The 18,707-nt window shown below is 34.1% G+C and overlaps 3 protein-coding genes and 1 pseudogene across 3 annotated transcripts; all 4 read left to right on the top strand.

Moving 5' to 3' along the window:
- The first annotated feature begins 2,231 nt into the window (after positions 1 to 2,231).
- LOC145610996 (uncharacterized) lies at positions 2,232 to 3,915 on the top strand. Its single transcript, XM_081666245.1, has 2 exons — positions 2,232 to 2,823; positions 3,251 to 3,915. Exons 1-2 carry the CDS (start codon positions 2,232 to 2,234, stop codon positions 3,913 to 3,915), a joined length of 1,257 nt encoding a protein of 418 aa, XP_081522371.1.
- A 1,827-nt stretch (positions 3,916 to 5,742) lies between these two features.
- Positions 5,743 to 5,942, top strand: LOC145612896 (small nucleolar RNA U3; annotated as a pseudogene).
- Positions 5,943 to 9,372: 3,430 nt separating this feature from the next.
- On the top strand, positions 9,373 to 10,988 carry LOC145611836 (anthocyanidin reductase ((2S)-flavan-3-ol-forming)-like). Its single transcript, XM_081667213.1, has 6 exons — positions 9,373 to 9,533; positions 9,706 to 9,872; positions 9,964 to 10,164; positions 10,250 to 10,409; positions 10,506 to 10,719; positions 10,844 to 10,988. The coding sequence occupies exons 1-6, from the start codon at positions 9,386 to 9,388 to the stop codon at positions 10,986 to 10,988; spliced, it is 1,035 nt and encodes a 344-aa protein (XP_081523339.1). The 5' UTR covers positions 9,373 to 9,385.
- A 3,637-nt stretch (positions 10,989 to 14,625) lies between these two features.
- LOC145610265 (alpha-farnesene synthase-like) lies at positions 14,626 to 18,676 on the top strand. Its single transcript, XM_081665574.1, has 7 exons — positions 14,626 to 14,806; positions 15,106 to 15,370; positions 15,469 to 15,850; positions 15,984 to 16,202; positions 16,777 to 16,918; positions 17,001 to 17,249; positions 17,611 to 18,676. Exons 1-7 carry the CDS (start codon positions 14,651 to 14,653, stop codon positions 17,902 to 17,904), a joined length of 1,707 nt encoding a protein of 568 aa, XP_081521700.1. The 5' UTR covers positions 14,626 to 14,650; the 3' UTR covers positions 17,905 to 18,676.
- Positions 18,677 to 18,707: the final 31 nt, after the last annotated feature.

Raw genomic sequence — 18,707 nt, 5'->3', positions numbered from 1 at the left:
CGGTTGGTGATCACCAGATGCAGATCCTGGCTTGTACTTTGTGCTCTAAATTTTGTACTTTTGGAATTTTCTGCCCTTAGTGTTTTGGGAACTGATTTAAGCATTCCCCTACAATTAATTTCTTTAGTTCTCTTGAGAGGAGCATGAGATTCTGTGCTATCAGCATAGGGAACCTGATAACTGACTTTGGGTATGCTAAATTAAATTCCCTTTGTTCTGTTAAGTTGGTTTTACGATAAAGTGTTCAGTAAATCTTAGAGTTGTCAGCCATGATAAAGAAAGAAATGAAGAATGAATGTAATCTTAGAAAGACGGTATATCATACTATCGTAGGCTTGTAACATTCTTGGGTTAGATGGTTGCAGACATGAATGCATGTTATTGAGAAGCTATGATTCTCGGACTAGAGTACTCGTGTCTGATACAGGCACAAGTCCAAGTGTCCGGCTTGGCTACTTTATGAAAAGTTCCCATGATTTTGGCCCAATTGAGGGTCAAATGCAAGTTCGACACTAAGTAAATTGAAGAGCTAGTCCGAGTAACATAGCTGACAAGTAGGGTGACATTTTTCGTCTTTGATAATAATCATTTAAGATCAGTCAAAGAATTTGAAGCCTTTCACCAACACATGCCAGCCTAAGACCAGTTATTGTTTGCTTGTTAAATCCGAACATTTGAAAAAATAAAATTAAAAAGATACTGTAACAAGAATAATTTTTTTCGTGATATTGTCTGGGCATAAGTCACATAACAAACTTGAGGAATGAGGATCAATAGTCAATATAACAACTCAGTATTTATTTTAATTCCAGTTTGTAACAAGACCTTATTGTGCTGTTATTTATATATTCATGTAATTATGTAACAATAGCCTTAATTAAAACCAGTTATCCTGTCAGGCTGTCACATGGTACTATAACAGTCATACATCTAACATCTGATACATGTTTCAATCTTTTTGATGGCGACTTTCTATCCTTTTCTTATTGGATTATTGGTTACAAATTTACAATATCTATTTACAAACACTAGTATTTCTAAACTGAAGTTAGTACCATTTGAATAACACACAAATGTCCAAGTATATAAGATAAAAGATCTGCGGAAGCTGCATAATTCACTAGTCACTACTCATCCGTATACTCACTATTCACGGTATTCTATATGAATTGTTGATTATTAATATCGTGATCATGTATGATTTGGTTTTGAATATACTCATTAAGACAAAGTTAACAAGATTTAATATGATTACACTTTTTTCTTGTATTAATAGATCATAAGATATATATGTTCTTAAATTGAACAAGTAAAACAAAACGCAATAGAGTTTTGGAGGTAATATTTTAATTGCACACGAAATTTTACCGGGATTGTAATTGATGTGACCTAAACTTTTTGAGTACATGATTAATGAATAATGCTCTTGCTTTCGGAGTATATGAAGAGATTATTGCACGATTTCGTAAAGTCTTAATATCGTAAAATTCCATCAGAGATGATTAGCTATTTATGAAGCTTAGATACTCTAAATACGACAAATATAATACAAACACTTCTAAGAAGGATATAAATCTTGGATTATTAAATTGCGGTATTTATACGCGACTATGTGAGGTGTCCTACATCGAAGAAAAGGAGAAAAACAAATGAATTTTATAGCCTTAATAATTCAAATGAATTTTTACAGCCTTAACAATTCCAAGGGATGTCCTAAAGTATAATTTCAAGTAGCATCCCTTGAATACAGTAGAAAGTGAATTTTGACCTTGAGTGTAAAAGTCAAATAAGGTAATATGAGTATGATTTCTTAATTATTGATGAACATTAATACAGAATAATTGTTCTTATATAATGAGTGTGACAAAATAGGAAGATTAATTAATTATTACAAAATAATTATTTTTACTTCCTTGCTCTGAGAATTATTGTCACATTCTCCCACGCCATTAATACGTGCTGAATCAACAAATATAGGAACAAAACCAAGTTGCCAGAATTACATGCACAATAATAAAATTCACAAGGGGACTTTATTAATTTGTTGGTCAAAGAAAAATTTCAATTTTTTTCCATAAAAATGCTTTCTAGTTCTTCCCCCTTTTCTCTTTAATTGCCAATTTCTAGTTTCTACCTTATAAATTGTTCTCAAATAACTCAAAAATGAGAGAAACAGAGTAAAAAAACTAAAAACAGAGTAAAAGAAACAGAGAAAAACAGAGGAATTAAAAATGTCAGCAGTTTGGACAGCAGTTAAGAAATCATTGGATTGCAAGTCAACCCCATCTGCTGAAGTTCATGAACCAAAACCCAAAACAAAGACCACAAACAGCTGCTGTAAGCCTAAGTCACGAGCAACCGTACCGGCTTCGCTGTCATCGTCGTCATTGTCATGTAAATCAACCATCAGAGATGTGATTCACGGCAGCAAGAGGGTCAAACAAAGCTCATCTAGTCGTAGTCCGATGTCGATACGTAGCAGTGATTTGATCAACCCTGTTACACATCATGTCAGATTCACCAATTCTGATCTGAAGAGCACAAGGGATCATGGTCATAATGCTAATGGTTCACCCTCAAAATTTTACCTTGGTTCCCCTGCACCTAGACCAAGATTGAGGAATGTTAATAAGGGGCTTGATTCTCCCTCAAATGTTAGTAATGAGGCTGGGAGTAGCGGTGTTTCGGGGTCTTCGTTTCGTAGTCGAAGGTTATCGATGGCGGAGGGTGAACTTGGTGGGGAGTTTAGACAAAATTGTCATAAATGTGGTGAGCCATTAGCTAGGCAGGATGCTGAAGAACATCATCTATCTAAGCATGCAGGTAACTTAAAATTTTATTTAATTTATTGTATTTTAATATAATATAATTTATTTTAATGTTTTAACTTTGTGTTGCAAGTTTAAGTTTGGTTATTTTGTTTGTTGGGTACTTGGCATAAAAATATCTCCAATGTGGTTTCAATTTTCTTTTTGGTTGTGTTATATTGCATACATAAAAGAGTCCTGAATTGCTTCACATCATCTTCACCTTATAGTCTTACAATGATCTCCAACCGTTTCACCTTATAGTCTTACAATGATCTCCAACTGTTTCAATACTCTATTTGTTTCATTCTACTTGCCCCGTTCAATCCAACAATTGGATATATACGTAGTATTTGTTAACCAAATAGGTACTACGTATATTTATTTAGTATGAGGAGCAATGCATGATCCTTTTAATTTTTACTTGTACAATTTTGGTGCAGTGACTGAAGTACTAGAAGGGGACTCATCTAGGAAAGTCATAGAGATGATTTTCAAGGCAGGATGGATTGATGTCGAGAATCGAGGACGCATCGACAAGATCCTGAAAGTCCACAACCCACAAACAAAGGTAGCACAATTTGAGGAGTACCGAGAAATGGTTAAAATCCGAGCAAACAAGCTACAACATTCCAAGAAACATCCCCGTCTCCTAGCCGATGGTAATGAACTCCTTAGGTTCTATGGCACAACAATTGCTTGCTCCTTAGGCAAAAAAGGGTCCTCAAGTCTTTGCACTTTGCAAAGATGCAACATCTGTTGTATTCTAAGACATGGATTTTTGCATAACGAGGGTACAAGCAATAGTCTTATGGGAATATTTACAACTTCGACGAGTGAAAGGGCATATAGAAGCATAGATATTGATGTTGAGGAGAAAGAAAACCATAACAATTCCTTGAAGAAGGCTTTGATTGTATGTCGGGTGATCGCAGGGAGAGTGCATAGGCCAATGTTAGAGAATATACAAGAGTTTGTTGGTGGTAGAAGATCAGGGTTTGATTCCTTGGCTGGTAAACTAGGATCAAATAGTTCTCATGTTGAGGAGCTGTTTTTGTTAAAATCAACGGCTTTGCTCCCTTGTTTTGTCATTATTTGTAAGCTCTAAGAAAAGAGCTCTTGTACAGTCAATACAGTTTAGAACAATTAGTAGTGAGAAAAAAAAATAGCTAAACAAAATGAACATTAGCTTGGATATCCTGAATTTCTAGTACAAGTATAAAATTTTACCTAAACAAATGTAAAATTGGATTTCTTCTGAAATCATGAAGTAATTTTGTAACCAAAGTTGTAGCACAATGAAGATCCTGGTAGGTAGTAAGAAAGTGTAAGTGCATATGATAAATTAGAGAGAAGAGATAATAGAATGGTTTTTGTATTGCTTGCTTGTTTATTATTCATCAATAGGTTGAGTATTTATACAAAACCTAACCTCATAAGATAGGAAACAATATTCCTAAAAGATATACCATATATCCTAATGATATATTCTCAAAATAATATCTTAACATAAATATCCTAAATATATTATTCTCTTAAATGATATATACGGAAAATATATCATATATTTTCCGATATCTCTAACACCCTCCCGCAATCGTAACGGCAGTAACACGAACGTTGCGATTGGAAATTCTTCACTTTGTTGAAGCCGAGATGCACACTCTTGTGATGTCGCCGTCAATTTTTGTCTCTTCTTTTCAACGATGAGAATGTTCATCTTTTCGAACTCATCAGTCATCTTCTTTTCGAACCTGCAAATATAACAATTTTTGGTTTTTCCAGAGCAAAACCGAGCTCCAATCAAATATTGGTTTGTCAGAGTAAACCACACTCAAATTTCTTATTGGCCTTTCAGAGTAAACCACACTCAAATTTCTTATTGGTCTTTCAGAGTAAACCACACTCAAATCCAAAGAAGCAAAATTATGCTCGAATCAACTCACAAACCTCGTCTCACGGCACAAGGAGAACCAAATATATCTTGTCTCACGACACAAGCGAGCCGTTTTTTTTTTTCATCTTTGAGAGTCAAAGACACACCAACAACTTTATTTTGATCTCAATGCTTAGAAAAGCCACGCATGATGTAATGTATACATCAAGTCATCAACTCAAATTCTGCACCAACACTAACTTGCACAGCGGAATAAACTAAAAAAAAATTTGGTAATTTTTGCTAAAGGATCATCCCACCGGTGGGTTTAATTTCTAACCCACCGGTAGGGGGGAAATTTTTTATGAACGGTCCCAAGATTTAACCTGGCTCTGATACCATGATAAATTAGAGAGAAGAGATAATAGAATGGTTTTTGTATTGCTTGCTTGTTTATTATTCATCAATAGGTTGAGTATTTATACAAAACCTAACCTCATAAGATAGGAAACAATATTCCTAAAAGATATACCATATATCCTAATGATATATTCTCAAAATAATATCTTAACATAAATATCCTAAATATATTATTCTCTTAAATGATATATACGGAAAATATATCATATATTTTCCGATATCTCTAACAGCATAACATCATGGAGTACATCATATTGGGTACTCCGTATCTCAATCTACATCCCTGATATGCTCAAAATTTCCCTTATTTTTGGGTGTCGTTCTTAGGATATCCTCTGTCTAAGACGAGTAATTGTTATGCATCTATCGTTTCTCATCTCATACTCATAGCAACTCTCTATATATTCAAGAGTCCCATACAAATGCTCGGTTAATGTTTTGAATTGAACTTTGTATAATCTTGATTCTTGAACACTTGGACCAACTAAGGTTTTTCATAATAAGGTTGAATGTGGAACAGTGTCGATAATAAAATATAAAATATAGAGCATTAAAATTAAAAGGTATAATAGAGTCCCACATTGATCATGATGCTAAATAAAAAACAATATTTTAATAATGGCATAGTGTTTGATGGGTACGACCATACTTGTAGGATTTGTTCTATAGGTCGTAACTCTGTCTCCTTAGTGTACTAAATCTGGGTGATGATTTAGGCCCGTTATGATCTGAGTGTAACTATCTGCTATTGTTGATCCCTGATCAATGACAAGCAATTGAAGATCGCTCCTTCTGCCTCCTGTGGGGGCGTTGGTGATCATACAGTGTTCTGACAGACTTCCCTCTTTTTTTCATTACTCGGGATCAATTTCTGTCTACATTATATACTCCGGGGTTTGGATTATAATATGCACTTCGTGGTTCCTTCAAATTGCTTTTCGTGCTAATGCTTATGGAACATATGCTTGTACTTCCATTCTTTATTCCCTACAATAATTTACTCATGATCAATTTCCGTCTACATCATATGCATATATATGCTCCAGGGTTCAGGGTTATACTGTGATTTGCAGAAGTGCAGCACCTCGTGATTCCTTCAAAGTGCTTTTCATACTATACTAATGCTCTTGGAACATATGCTTGTTTTAGTGTTCTGAATGTTTTTACTTTTTTACAAATTCCTCTTCTCCTTTTAGTTCTATAAAAGAAGAAATTGCATGTTCTTGTAACTTGGCTTTGTTCTTTGTTCTTTCATAAAGTAACTTTAATCATCCTCATTATAAATCTTTTGCAATTCAGGTAAATGTTTGGCTACATTGCATCATCTGAAAGAACCTAGCTAAGATGCTGATTCCTTTGTTTTTTCTGTTTGGTAAAAAAGCACTTTAAATTTAAACATATTCATTGCTTAGTTTATCAACTATAACTCTATAATTCATTTCTACAGCTTATATCATAAAATTTACATCAACAGAAAATGGCTTATTGCTTGCTGAAAATTTCACTCATACATTTGTTTTTTACTTACACTTTCTGCTATGGCTATGCAGAACTTGAACTACTGCTTAAACTGAAGGCGTCTTTGGTTGGACCTCGGAGCTCAGCCCTTGAAGACTGGAAACAATCTTCAACACCAGCATCACATTGCTTGTTTTCAGGGGTCTCATGTGACATGAGCTCTCGAGTAATCGGTCTAAACATCTCATGTGTTCCTCTATATGGTTCAATCCCACCTGAAATCGGACAGTTTAGCCAGCTGAATACTCTGATTTTAACAGCTACTAATCTGTCAGGCAGTCTTCCACCCCAAGTAGCAAACTTATCGACGTTGCAACTTCTTAACATCTCAAACAACAACATAACTGGGCAATTGCATTCAATTATGTTCAGCAAAATGACTCAGCTAGAAGTCTTGGATGTCTATAACAACAACTTCTCCGGGCCACTACCTACAGAGTTCACGAGCCTTAAGAAACTGAAGCATCTGGCTCTTGGAGGAAACTACTTCTCAGGTGAGATTCCATATCAATACTCAGAGATCCAAGGCTTGGAGTACTTAGGCTTGAATGGTAATTCACTGACTGGTAAGCTTCCTTCGAGCTTATCACATTTGTCGAAACTCCAGTTCTTGTCTGTAGGCCGTTACAACACTTTCGAGGGAGGTATCCCTAATGAGTGGGGTTTCATAAGATCACTTCGAGATCTTGATGCAGCTGTATGCAACCTTTCTGGCAGTATTCCTGCAACTTTTAGTCACCTGAGTGAATTAGACACTCTTTACCTGCAGAAAAACAATATTACAGGTCATATACCAGCTGAATTTGGTGATTTAGCCAATTTGAGAGAACTTGACCTTTCTTCTAATTCACTCACAGGTATAATGCCTGAAAGTTTTTCACAGCTCAAGAAGCTTGAATTTCTCAGCCTATTTTCGAACAAAATGAATGGTCCGATCCCTGATTCAATCTCTGAGCTTCCTAGGCTTAGAAAATTTCTTATATGGAGCAACAACTTCAACAGTCAACTACCTGAAAATCTAGGCCAGAATGGAAAACTCGAAAGGGTTGATGTAGCAGACAATCAAATTACAGGTCAAATTCCAAAACAGCTTTGCAAAGGAAGAAGATTAGAGCAACTTATATTGTTTGAGAATTCTTTTACTGGTCCTATCCCTGAAGAGCTAGGAAACTGCAAGACCTTGGTTCGAGTAAGATTAGCAACAAACTCGTTAAATGGTTCGATTCCCTCTAGATTATTGAACTTGCCAAGGGCTAATATTATTGAACTCAATCACAACAACTTGGCTGGTGAAATTCCCCTGTATATTTCAGGAGATTCCCTCCAGACTCTAGACCTTTCGAACAACTCCATCACCGGAAGTATTCCTCCATCTATTCAGAAGTTGGTTGGATTACAGAAACTCTTTCTTGGAAATAATAACTTATCAGGAAACATTCCTGATGAGTTATTCAGTCTGAAAAATATATCGATCATCGATGTTAAAGACAACTACATAACTGGGGAGATACCGAAAACAGTGGGAGATTGCTCCTCTCTGATGTCCTTGGATATCAGCAACAATCACCTTAGTGGAAGAATCCCACATGAAATTTCAAATTTGAAGATTTTGAGCAGTCTGAATCTGTCAGAAAACCATTTGAGTGGTGAAATTCCTACTGACATGCAGAATATGACTAGTTTAGTGACACTTGATCTTTCATATAACAACTTGTCAGGTAGAATTCCATCTGAGGGACAGTTTGCTCTCTTCAAGGCGGATTCGTTTATTGGTAACCCAAACCTCTGCTCTCCATCTCAGTCAACTTGTGCTTCATTTGATGAATCGAGCTCGGTTTATACTTCTCAACTAGGATCACTCAAAACTTTGCTCTTACTTGCCACTAGTATCTTTCTTTCAATGTATTTTAGCTAGTGTAGAACTATAGACTATTCACTTCTGTAATTCTTAAAAATATTTCTATGAGTTTGTCACTGAAATAATATGTAGACCATAATCCCTATTGTTTTGAATTGATACACTTTGACTTTTACGCTTTCTAACATTACATTTACATGTATCCTAGTTACAGGGTAAAAAGGGTATAACATTAATGTTTATTAGAAGTATTTTGTTGAGAAAATCTTGCAAACTCTTCTCAAAATTCAGACTGATGAGTAAAATTATTTTGTTGATCATAATATAATATCATAAAATTTCTACTGCTTAATTGATAATATTACGGAGTTGTTCCGTCAGGGCGTCAGGATTAGTCCCACATTGACATCACAACCTAAAAAACCTTATTGTAACTATTTTGTGTACAACAAATCAACAATTAGGACCTGTACAACAATAAAGAACCTTTAATTTTTTAATGGTCAAAAGATTCTAAAGGAGACTAACATTATGAAACGGAAGGAGTATCATCTATCAAATGAATTGTGAGGTCCGCGAGCATAATACATTTTTTATAATACTTTGATGTACAGCTAGATATAGTTAATTAGCAAACGAGGTTTGACCGTTTGATACTATGAGTAGATAGTCACATGCACACCTTCATGTTGCATTAGAAAATCACATTTTCATCTGCCAAAATTTCTTGACTTGCTAATCTCTACGTATCCTTCTTTGTACATATATATGAGACAGACTAAAAAGCCAAACATTATTACAAAAACATAAACCTTAGAACTTCATTGTTACATAATATTTAGGATATAACAATCGTACCTAAATTATTGTCCTTTTAAGATTCGCAAAAATAAATAAATATATAATATGGCTGGATTAATCCAACAACATGATCATGAAGAGAAGAAGAGCATGAAAGCCTGTGTCATAGGAGGTACAGGATTTGTGGCATCCCTGCTTGTTAAATTGTTATTGCGAAAGGGTTATTCGGTCAATACGACTGCTAGAGACCCTGGTAACTCTCTTTCTAACACTTTTCTTTTGAGCACATTTTTATTTCATGGTACTGTCTATAATTGTGTAAGACAGTAACACAGGAAGTTTAAGTTTCACCTAAATTTCTATTAAATTAGATACGTGATATCGACATATAATTAAATGCTTGTACAATTTGTTGATTGATGTAGGTGATGAGAAGAAGATTTCACATCTCTTAGCACTGAAAGATCTTGGTGAGTTGGAAATATTCAAAGCAAATTTAACTGATGAAGGGAGCTTTGATGTCGCGGTAGAAGGCTGTGATGTTGTTTTCCTAGTGGCTACCCCTGTCAACTTTGCCTCTCAGGACCCTGAGGTAAGTATTTACTAATATAGGAAGTATCGACTTTGATCTTTATACTGATGATTACTTAAGTAAGATTGACCTTCAAGTCTGATATTGACAGGCAGATATGATTAAGCCTGCAATGCAAGGAGTAATAAACGTATTGACAGCCTGCACGAAAGCAAAATCTGTGAAACGTGTTGTTATGACTTCATCTGCAGCTGCTGTTTCGATCAATAGTCTCACCGGGGATGGTCTTGTTATGAGTGAGGAGGATTGGACTGATGTTGATTTCCTCTACTCCAAAAAGCCACCTCTTTGGGTACTAAAACAAGTTTATACTACCACATTAATTAAATGTGTCACACTTTAGATTATAATTGAGCTTGTTCTTTAATAATTTACAGGGCTACCCTGTATCTAAGACACTAGGTGAAAAAGAAGCCTGGAAATTCGCAAAGGAAAACAACCTTGATCTCATTACCGTGATACCATCTTTGATCACCGGTGCTGCATTCACTCCCGGTGTCCCCAGCAGCATCGGTCTTGCTACGTGCCTCCTAACAGGTCCATTATTCTCATTCGAAATGTACAAAATATATTCATTAGTCCTATATAGTCATAAGACTCATATCCTGCAGGAAATATGTTGCGATTTTGCAGGAAATGAGTCCCTCATAAATGGTATGAAGGGTATGCAGTTACTGTCTGGTTCAATCTCGATTACACACGTAGAAGATGTTTGTCGTGCACACATTTTCCTAGCTGAGAATAAATCAGCTTCAGGGCGTTACATCTGCTGTGCTGTTAACACTAGTGTTGTGGATCTCGCGAAGTTCCTAAGTAACAAATTCCCTCAGTATAATGTTCCTACAGAGTATGATTTCAGACTATTCTTTTTAAATTGTAGTTTATATTAACTTTGTAGCGTTACAATGATTATGTATAACTCAAGGACAGTGATTTTATTTTTGTTACATTTTGGTTGATGACTACTGCAGTTTCGGAGAACTTCCTTCTAAGGCCAAATTGATCCTTTCTTCAGAGAAACTCGTTCACGAGGGATTCGAGTTCAAGTATGGGATTGAAGAGATTTATGACTCGACTGTGGAGTATCTGAAGAGCAAGGATCTATTGAAGAATTGAAGAGGAAATACAGCATCTTCTTAGCTATATTTACTAGTACTATGTTTTTGGACTGGAAGTTTTTGTACACTTTACAATGATTTTCAGCTGTTTTTATCTACAATTATATAATGATCCTTTAGAAAACTAACAAATTGCAGCAAGTTACATCATCCATTTCACTAATACGTAATAAGATAGTAAGGAACTAAGGAAGCACTTTACTACAGAAAGATAGTAGTTTTTCAAAAGCTTAGAGTGGACATAAATTTAAATGCAATCGTTGTATGGTTTATGAAATGGTAATTACTCCGTAGATTATAACCAACTACAAGAAATTCGATCATGATCATTTTATTTTAAATTAATTTCCAATTTCTCATAAAATGCTCCTATTATTTGTGAGTTATGATGCCGACACGTTGCAACTGTTGTATAAAAATATTATCGTGTAAAAGGAATTTATTGTGTGTTGGTTTTGGGGTAAGAAGTCAAGAATTATGAAGGGATGAAGGGTGCATAATATCAATCACTTTATTATTGTTTAAATTAAACTAGCCTTCTAGCCCGTGCAATGTACGGGTTATTCAAATAAAATGTTATTGAGAGATAAGTGGGAAAATATCATTAAGTCATTATATTATAGGGTATAATATGTAATCGGAAACATGATTAAAGAAATTAAAATTTTGGAACTTTAAAAAAGAGGCTTAAATAGAAGGTGGAAGGGCTAAAATTAAAGAGAGAATAGGAAAAGGTTGAATTAAAGGGGAGAGATGAAGTGTGTATGAAAGATGAAGTATAAGTTTAATGAAAGAATTAAAAAAAATGGTGTAATAAAAAATTAATAGTGTAAGATGACATGTGTCACTATGGTTAGAGAAGTGTAATAGAATGGATGGGGACATGTGTCTTTCTTAGTTTCTTGGTTATAGTTTTTAAATACTAAAAAATAAAGTATAGATAGATATAGATTATCCCACATTGAGAATATAAGCCAAATATGTAATCGAAAAATTTATTTAAGTGGGCTTGATTAGTTAATTTAAAAGCCCTTCAGCTCAGAAATTTTCAGGCCCAAGCCTTTAGGGAAGCAGTTAATCAATCAGATTGCATAAGTCAAAGTTTGATTAGTCAACGAATTTTCTAGAATATCATAGCATAAGTGCATAATAAGTTATATTATCATCCTTCTTTCATGTTTGTTTACGGGTAACTCTGACTGACTAAGTAATTCCTGACCGGCCGAGTAACTCATAATCAATTCAAATAACTCCTAATCAACCAAGTAATCCTAACCACACGGTATGACTAGTCACATATAAAACTTTGTGTTATTTGGTACCTTTTGTATGTAAAGGTTTTCTAATCATTTGCGTATGAATTTGACTAATTTAGCAGGCCATACTTTGTATACTTCGTATTTGACAAAAGTACTTATTCTTTTTAACATTAATATAATTTAACTTGCATTAGAGGTTTATGGTTGAAAACTCATTCTCTCTCGGTCTCTCCAAGGAGTTTAAGGTAGACCCATTCATCTTATTTATACGAGTAAAGTATACCATAACTAGCTTAGTCTAAATCGGATTGGCCCTTTTTGTTTGTAAAAAGATATTGTTGTGTTCCTGTTAATGAGCAAAATGGCCCCTTTTGTATTCCATACATAATTTCTAAATTCTAATCCTCTAGGATAATATCTGAGTTGCCGAGTTGGCCTACCATTTTTTGAAGCTCGTACGTCAATTGCATGATCATAGATTCATATTACATGCTAGTCACAAAAAAAAAAAAAAAAAAAAAAAAATAAAAAAATAAAAAAAGATGTGAACACTTTACAATTGTGCTACCAGTATTGATTTTGTCTTGTTAGTGATATGAGATATTACCAAATTTGCCATGTCTCCATGCATGAATATTTTCAAGAAACAACATAACTATAGTTTTGTGATGTAACCTTAATTAGAGCTGGCAAAAAGTCGTGTCGTGTTCGTGTTTGGTCTCGTGTCAATTTTGTGCTGCTCATAAAATCTATCAAAAACTATGTAAAATGCAAGATAAATGCATAATTTAACCACTTTATCTAAACGGGTCGTGTTCGGGTTGATTTCGTGTCGTGTCGTATTGACTTCGTGTTTTCTCTCAGTAACTTCGTGCTCGTGTCGTGCAGGTTTCGATCGTGTTGTCGTGTCGTGTCTAAGATTTAATCGTTGACCACGTTGGTTGTTGTTTTTGTTATATACACCCAGATGTACGATGCACAAAAGGTATTTTTTTTTTTTGCTTATTTTATGATTAAGTGAAGATGGTTATCTATCTATCTATACTATATATTAAAAGGCGTTCCTTTTAAAGGAACGGTGCCACGTGGCACTCTTCAACGTATATGACATCATGTCACAATGCCACGTCAACGACACGTAAGCTTGCGACTTCATTTAACAAAATTAATAAAATATGGTTTTATTAAGATTCGAACCCTCAACCTCAAAGAAATAAATGCTACACACTTACCATCTCAACTAACTTTTATTATTGTTTTAAATTTTCACATATGTAACATTATATATTGCTTTTAAATTAGAGGTTATTTAATTTATTTATTTTTCACAAGATTGGAAAATAAATACATATGAAGTAAAAAAAATAAATCTGTAACATCCGAGATAACGCCCAAATCTCACACTAGCTATACAATAATTGAACATAATTATCAAATTAAAGAAGTACAAACTAGCAATTCGGGGCATCGTTCGGGACACACACTAGTTACTCATTTAATCACCAAATAAGCAAAAACATAACCTCAGTACATCTTATACCCGGATGTATAATTTTTTTTTTCAACTATATCTTAATAACATTATTCCTGGTTAATGACAATGATAATGGTAATAACATTTTTGGTTGAGAACCCATCCAATTCTCTTCTATACAAATTACTTTGTATGATATATGTTACTCCGTAGCTTTTATTTTAGATCCAATACTATTATAATACTCTGTATTTTATTACTTTTTTTCCTTTTAAAAAAATATTACTTTTTGACATATAAATTTCTCTTCTAATAAGGATTTATAAAAGGATTAAAGGTAATGCTCAAATTATGAACTCTATATGTTGTCGAAAATTCGATTTAACTCTAATTAATTCCTTGTATTTATTGTCTTACGACTTTTACCCCCACACAATTTACACTTTTTATTTTTTTAACACTCTAACTTTATCCAATTTTTTTTTTTTCTATTTCCATGCAAATTAGGTGACAGAGGGACTATAATCATCTGTTTTTATTTTTAGTACTTAGAGAGCCACAAGGATGGGCCGGGGTGATGAGAATTGATCCTAGGATTTCCTGAAATTAGGAGGAAAGCTCTAACCACTTGAACTATCCATCATTCTTTATTTGAATGACATCACAAACATGATGTATATACCTTGTGTGGTCAATGGTCAGACACACAATAAAAATAAGAATTTAATGTGTCCTTTCCTTGTGTATGTAGCAAAAAATATGTGGTGAACACATTGAATTTTCAAATTCTGATATTAATAGCTAAAATATCCAAAGAAAATTATTTCAGTAATTCTGTTGCCTATATAAACTACCAGTTTCTGAGGTCCAAGATCAAGTTGCACAACATTCACATTAATATCTACACGCTCTAGTGAGCGAGCCAACATGAATAGCACAAACTATACACAAAACCCGTTAAACCAGCCACTCTGTGAGATGAAATCGGATTCATGTGGCGTAACACATGAACGACGAAGTGCTAATTATAAGCCAAACATCTGGAGCTATGATTTGGTCCAGTCTCTTACAAGTGAATTTACAGTACGTGAGATATGATATATAATCTATATATATATTAGATATATATTCACGTTTTAATCATATCATATGATCTTTTATTTTTCGTACAAAACTGTTCATTGTACTCATTTTTTATTATTGGTTCGGGTTATTAGACCGTCTATGTCACATAACTTGCCCTGCGGCTTGTTGTGGAGGATTTGGACGAACATTTATTATCAAAATTATTCGCCTATTTAACTTGGCAGTTAAGTTATTTTTTTTTGTTACATAATCCACAATAAAATGCAGAGTACTATAACAAGAATTTTTTTATGCAGGAAAAAAAATACAGAGAACGGGCAGAGAAGCTTAAAGTTAAGGTTATGCATATGTTGAGTGAAGTATCAGAGTTGTCGAAGCCACACGTAGTCGAAACCATTAGGAAGCTCGGTCTGTCCAACGTGTTACACATGGAAATCATGGATACCCTTGATTCCATGGTTTCTAATTTGAACAGCAATAATGCTTGTTTTGAACAGGATATCCTTGGTACTTCACTTAGTTTTCGGCTTCTTCGGCAACATGGCTATAATGTTTCGCAAGGTGATGAATCCTTAACTGCATCCTAAACCTTAAGAGTTAAGACTAAAAAATCGATAATAAAAGTACTAATTAACGTACTGAATTGTTTGATTTCTCAGAAATGTTTGTCGATTTCATTGGTGATGAGATGGATTTGCTCAAGGAAAACTCGAGTTCAAAATCTGACATTAGAGGCATCCTTGAGTTGTTTGAGGCTTGTCACCTAGCAGTGGACGGCGAAGAGTTGATGGAAAAGGCTAAGGCTTTTTCTCAAAAGTATCTCACTGAAAACTATTTGGACATGGATGTCAACCTTGCTAAACAAGTGGCTTTTGCCTCAGAAATTCCATGCCATAGAAAAGTATTGTGGTTTGATGTCAGCCGCCAAATTCGTGTTTATGAACTCAAAGATAATAAGAATCTAATATTACTTGAATTGGCTAAGCTTAATTTCAACATTGTACAAGCCATGCACGTAGAAGATCTCAAAGAAATGTCGCGGTAAGGATATAATAATAATAATTTTAGCTTGTAGTCCCTCTATTTCTAAATGTTATGCGACATTAGGAACAATAATGTTGACATATGTAAATCGTATTTTCAAAGGGTCTCCTAAACTTTTCCATGTTTTCAGGTGGTGGAAAAATCTTGGGCTTATTGAAAACATCAGCTTCACACGAGATCGATTAGTTGAGAGTTTCTTATGGACAGTTGGAGTCGCGTGTGAACCACAATATTCACTTCTCAGAAAATGCCTTACAAAAGTTGTAACTTTTGTACTTGTTCTTGATGATGCGTATGATATATATGGCTCTTTGGAAGAGCTAGAGTGCTTCACCAGAATTGTGGAGAGGTTGGTTTATAAGTATCTCTAATAACCTCAGATTGAAATACAAAATTACGAACTCCAATCCCTCTGTCCCAAAATAACTGACATAGTCAAACTTTACGCACATGTCGATACACTATAGTTTGACCTTATTTTTACAGGGAAATGATTTTGGCACACCCTTAATTGATTTTGGCATACCCTTATGTGAGAGCACAATTTTCTATGCTCTCTCACATAGGGGTGTGCCAAAATTAATAAAGGGTGTGCCAAAATTAATTTCCATTTTTACACGAGTAAATATTAATGAAAATTATTAAAGAAAAAAAGTTATGCTATGAAACTTTATTATCTAAAAACATATTTTATGATAATATATGTTGTTCTTATATCAACAAAAAAACTAAAAGTCAAAAGTAATACGAAGTATATGAATAGTGGAAAAAGTTTAACGTGCCAGTTATTTTGAAATGGAGGGAGTATGAGACACAGCCTCATACTCACGTTCAGACTAGTACGTACGTAGATGTCTACATATACATATCCTTTCTATTTAAAAAGACGTAACTTATACCTACTTGATCCATTCACATTTCAGGTGGGATTTTGAAGAAGTTAGTCAACTTCCAGAGTGCATGAAGCTTTGCTTCGAGGCACTTGTAACAACTACTAATGAAATTGCTACTGATATCCAAAAGGCTAAAGGGTGGAATGACATATCGCCTTTCTTAAAAACCGGTGTAAGTACTTTTGATTGCTATTGCATATATGAAAACTCGAGTTGTCAATACTCATCAACAGATATGTTTTCTTTGTTATTAGTGGGCTGATTTTTGCAAAGCGTTGCTAATGGAAGCTTGGTGGTATAAGAAGCGATATATACCATCACTAGACGATTATCTGAGTTCGGCATGGATCTCTTCCTCTGGTCCTCTGCTTTCTCTTATTGCTCTTCTCTGCACAGCTGATTGTACATCAGAGGAGCTCAATTATAAGTGGGAAGACAGTCAACATCTCATATATTACTCGTCTTTAATCATTCGACTCTTGAATGATCAAGGAACTTCAGCAGTAAGTACAAGAATTGAGCTGTATTAAACTTGTTGTACCTTAAAGATCGGCCTGAGCTGTAAGATAGGCCGATCTGTAAGGTACCATAACATAGCGCGTAATAATGTTTATTAGGCAACCCGGCTTGTATGGTATCTTACAGAGTATTATGAATTGAAAAGGCTAGCTAGAACGTAACAACTATTAGGCTACATGAATAATTTTCATTTGTGTACACGTACACTTAATAGCTATACTCTAGAGTATATTCATGGTATTAATGTGAAATTTTTTATTTTGAAACGTCGTATATAACTTTAATTTTATATAATGATGAAAAAATTCGAGCTTGACTTTATGTTGTATTTCCCTCTTTCAATAGGCGGAACATAAGAGGGGCGACGCACATTCATCCATCATGTGTTACATGGTAGACACGGGTGTAACAGAGGAGATAGCTAGGGAGCATATGAAAGATATAATTGACAGTGCTTGGAGTAAAATCAACATGGAGTTACTCAGTGCGACTTCAAAGCAACAAACCTATGTGAATCTTGTTATAAATACTGCACGAGTATGCCATTTCATATATCAAAAAGGAGATGGTTTTAGCGTTCAAGATGGTGAAACAAAGAACAAGATCAAGCGTTTACTCATTGAACCACTCAAACTTTAAATTCGAATCATGACATATTTATAATTAGAGATATGGAGTATAAATGATTGAAATTATGTATTTGCATGATTGAAATTATGTATTTGCAGGAGTGAAATAAAGTAGAAATGTTCAACTAAAAGAGAACAAATGAAATGTAAAGTTTACTTTTTTTTTTTTTTAAGCTTACTACCTATTGTAATATTCTCTTTGTCTATAAATAATTTTACTATTGGGTTTGGGAGGGTGGAGTGATCGAAAATGTAAAAGAAAGAAAGGTAGTGAAGGCGGGCACAATACATGAGTTTAGTATAAAAACTTTCCATTTAAGTTGCAATAAGATTTTCGATAAACATTTTAAACTATATAGAATATGTAAATACCAGTATTGTATTTGGATAAAGGGAGTAATATTTAACCATCACATCTCAATTCTTATTATTTTTTTTTTTTTTTTTTTTTTTGAAAGACATCTCAATTCATTTGGAGGGAGTAATATCTAACCATTATATCTCAATTCATTTAACTTCATCTTAATATATCAAACTTTGCATTGTTATGACTTATCCTACCATCCGGACCAAAAACTAATTAATTCAAATTAAAAGTCGTTGCCAAACACGTCTTGAACTATAACAAGTCACTTTCTAAGTTTCTAGTCTCTTAGAACAGATCACAGATGTTGGATCATAGTATCACCAAATGGCAAAATATATACTACTCCGTAATATACACTATACAGTATAAAGGATCATCACTCATCAGACAATTGTTAATCATTGTTAATTAAAAAAGTAATTAATTAATAATATATGGTTAATTTA

The sequence above is a fragment of the Chenopodium album genome, chromosome 24 (assembly GCF_948465745.1).
Source record: "Chenopodium album chromosome 24, dcCheAlbu1.1, whole genome shotgun sequence".
In the NCBI taxonomy this organism is placed as follows: domain Eukaryota; kingdom Viridiplantae; phylum Streptophyta; class Magnoliopsida; order Caryophyllales; family Amaranthaceae; genus Chenopodium; species Chenopodium album.
The sequence above is the reverse complement of the archived record's forward strand: the minus strand, read 5'-3'. Positions and strand labels throughout refer to the sequence as shown.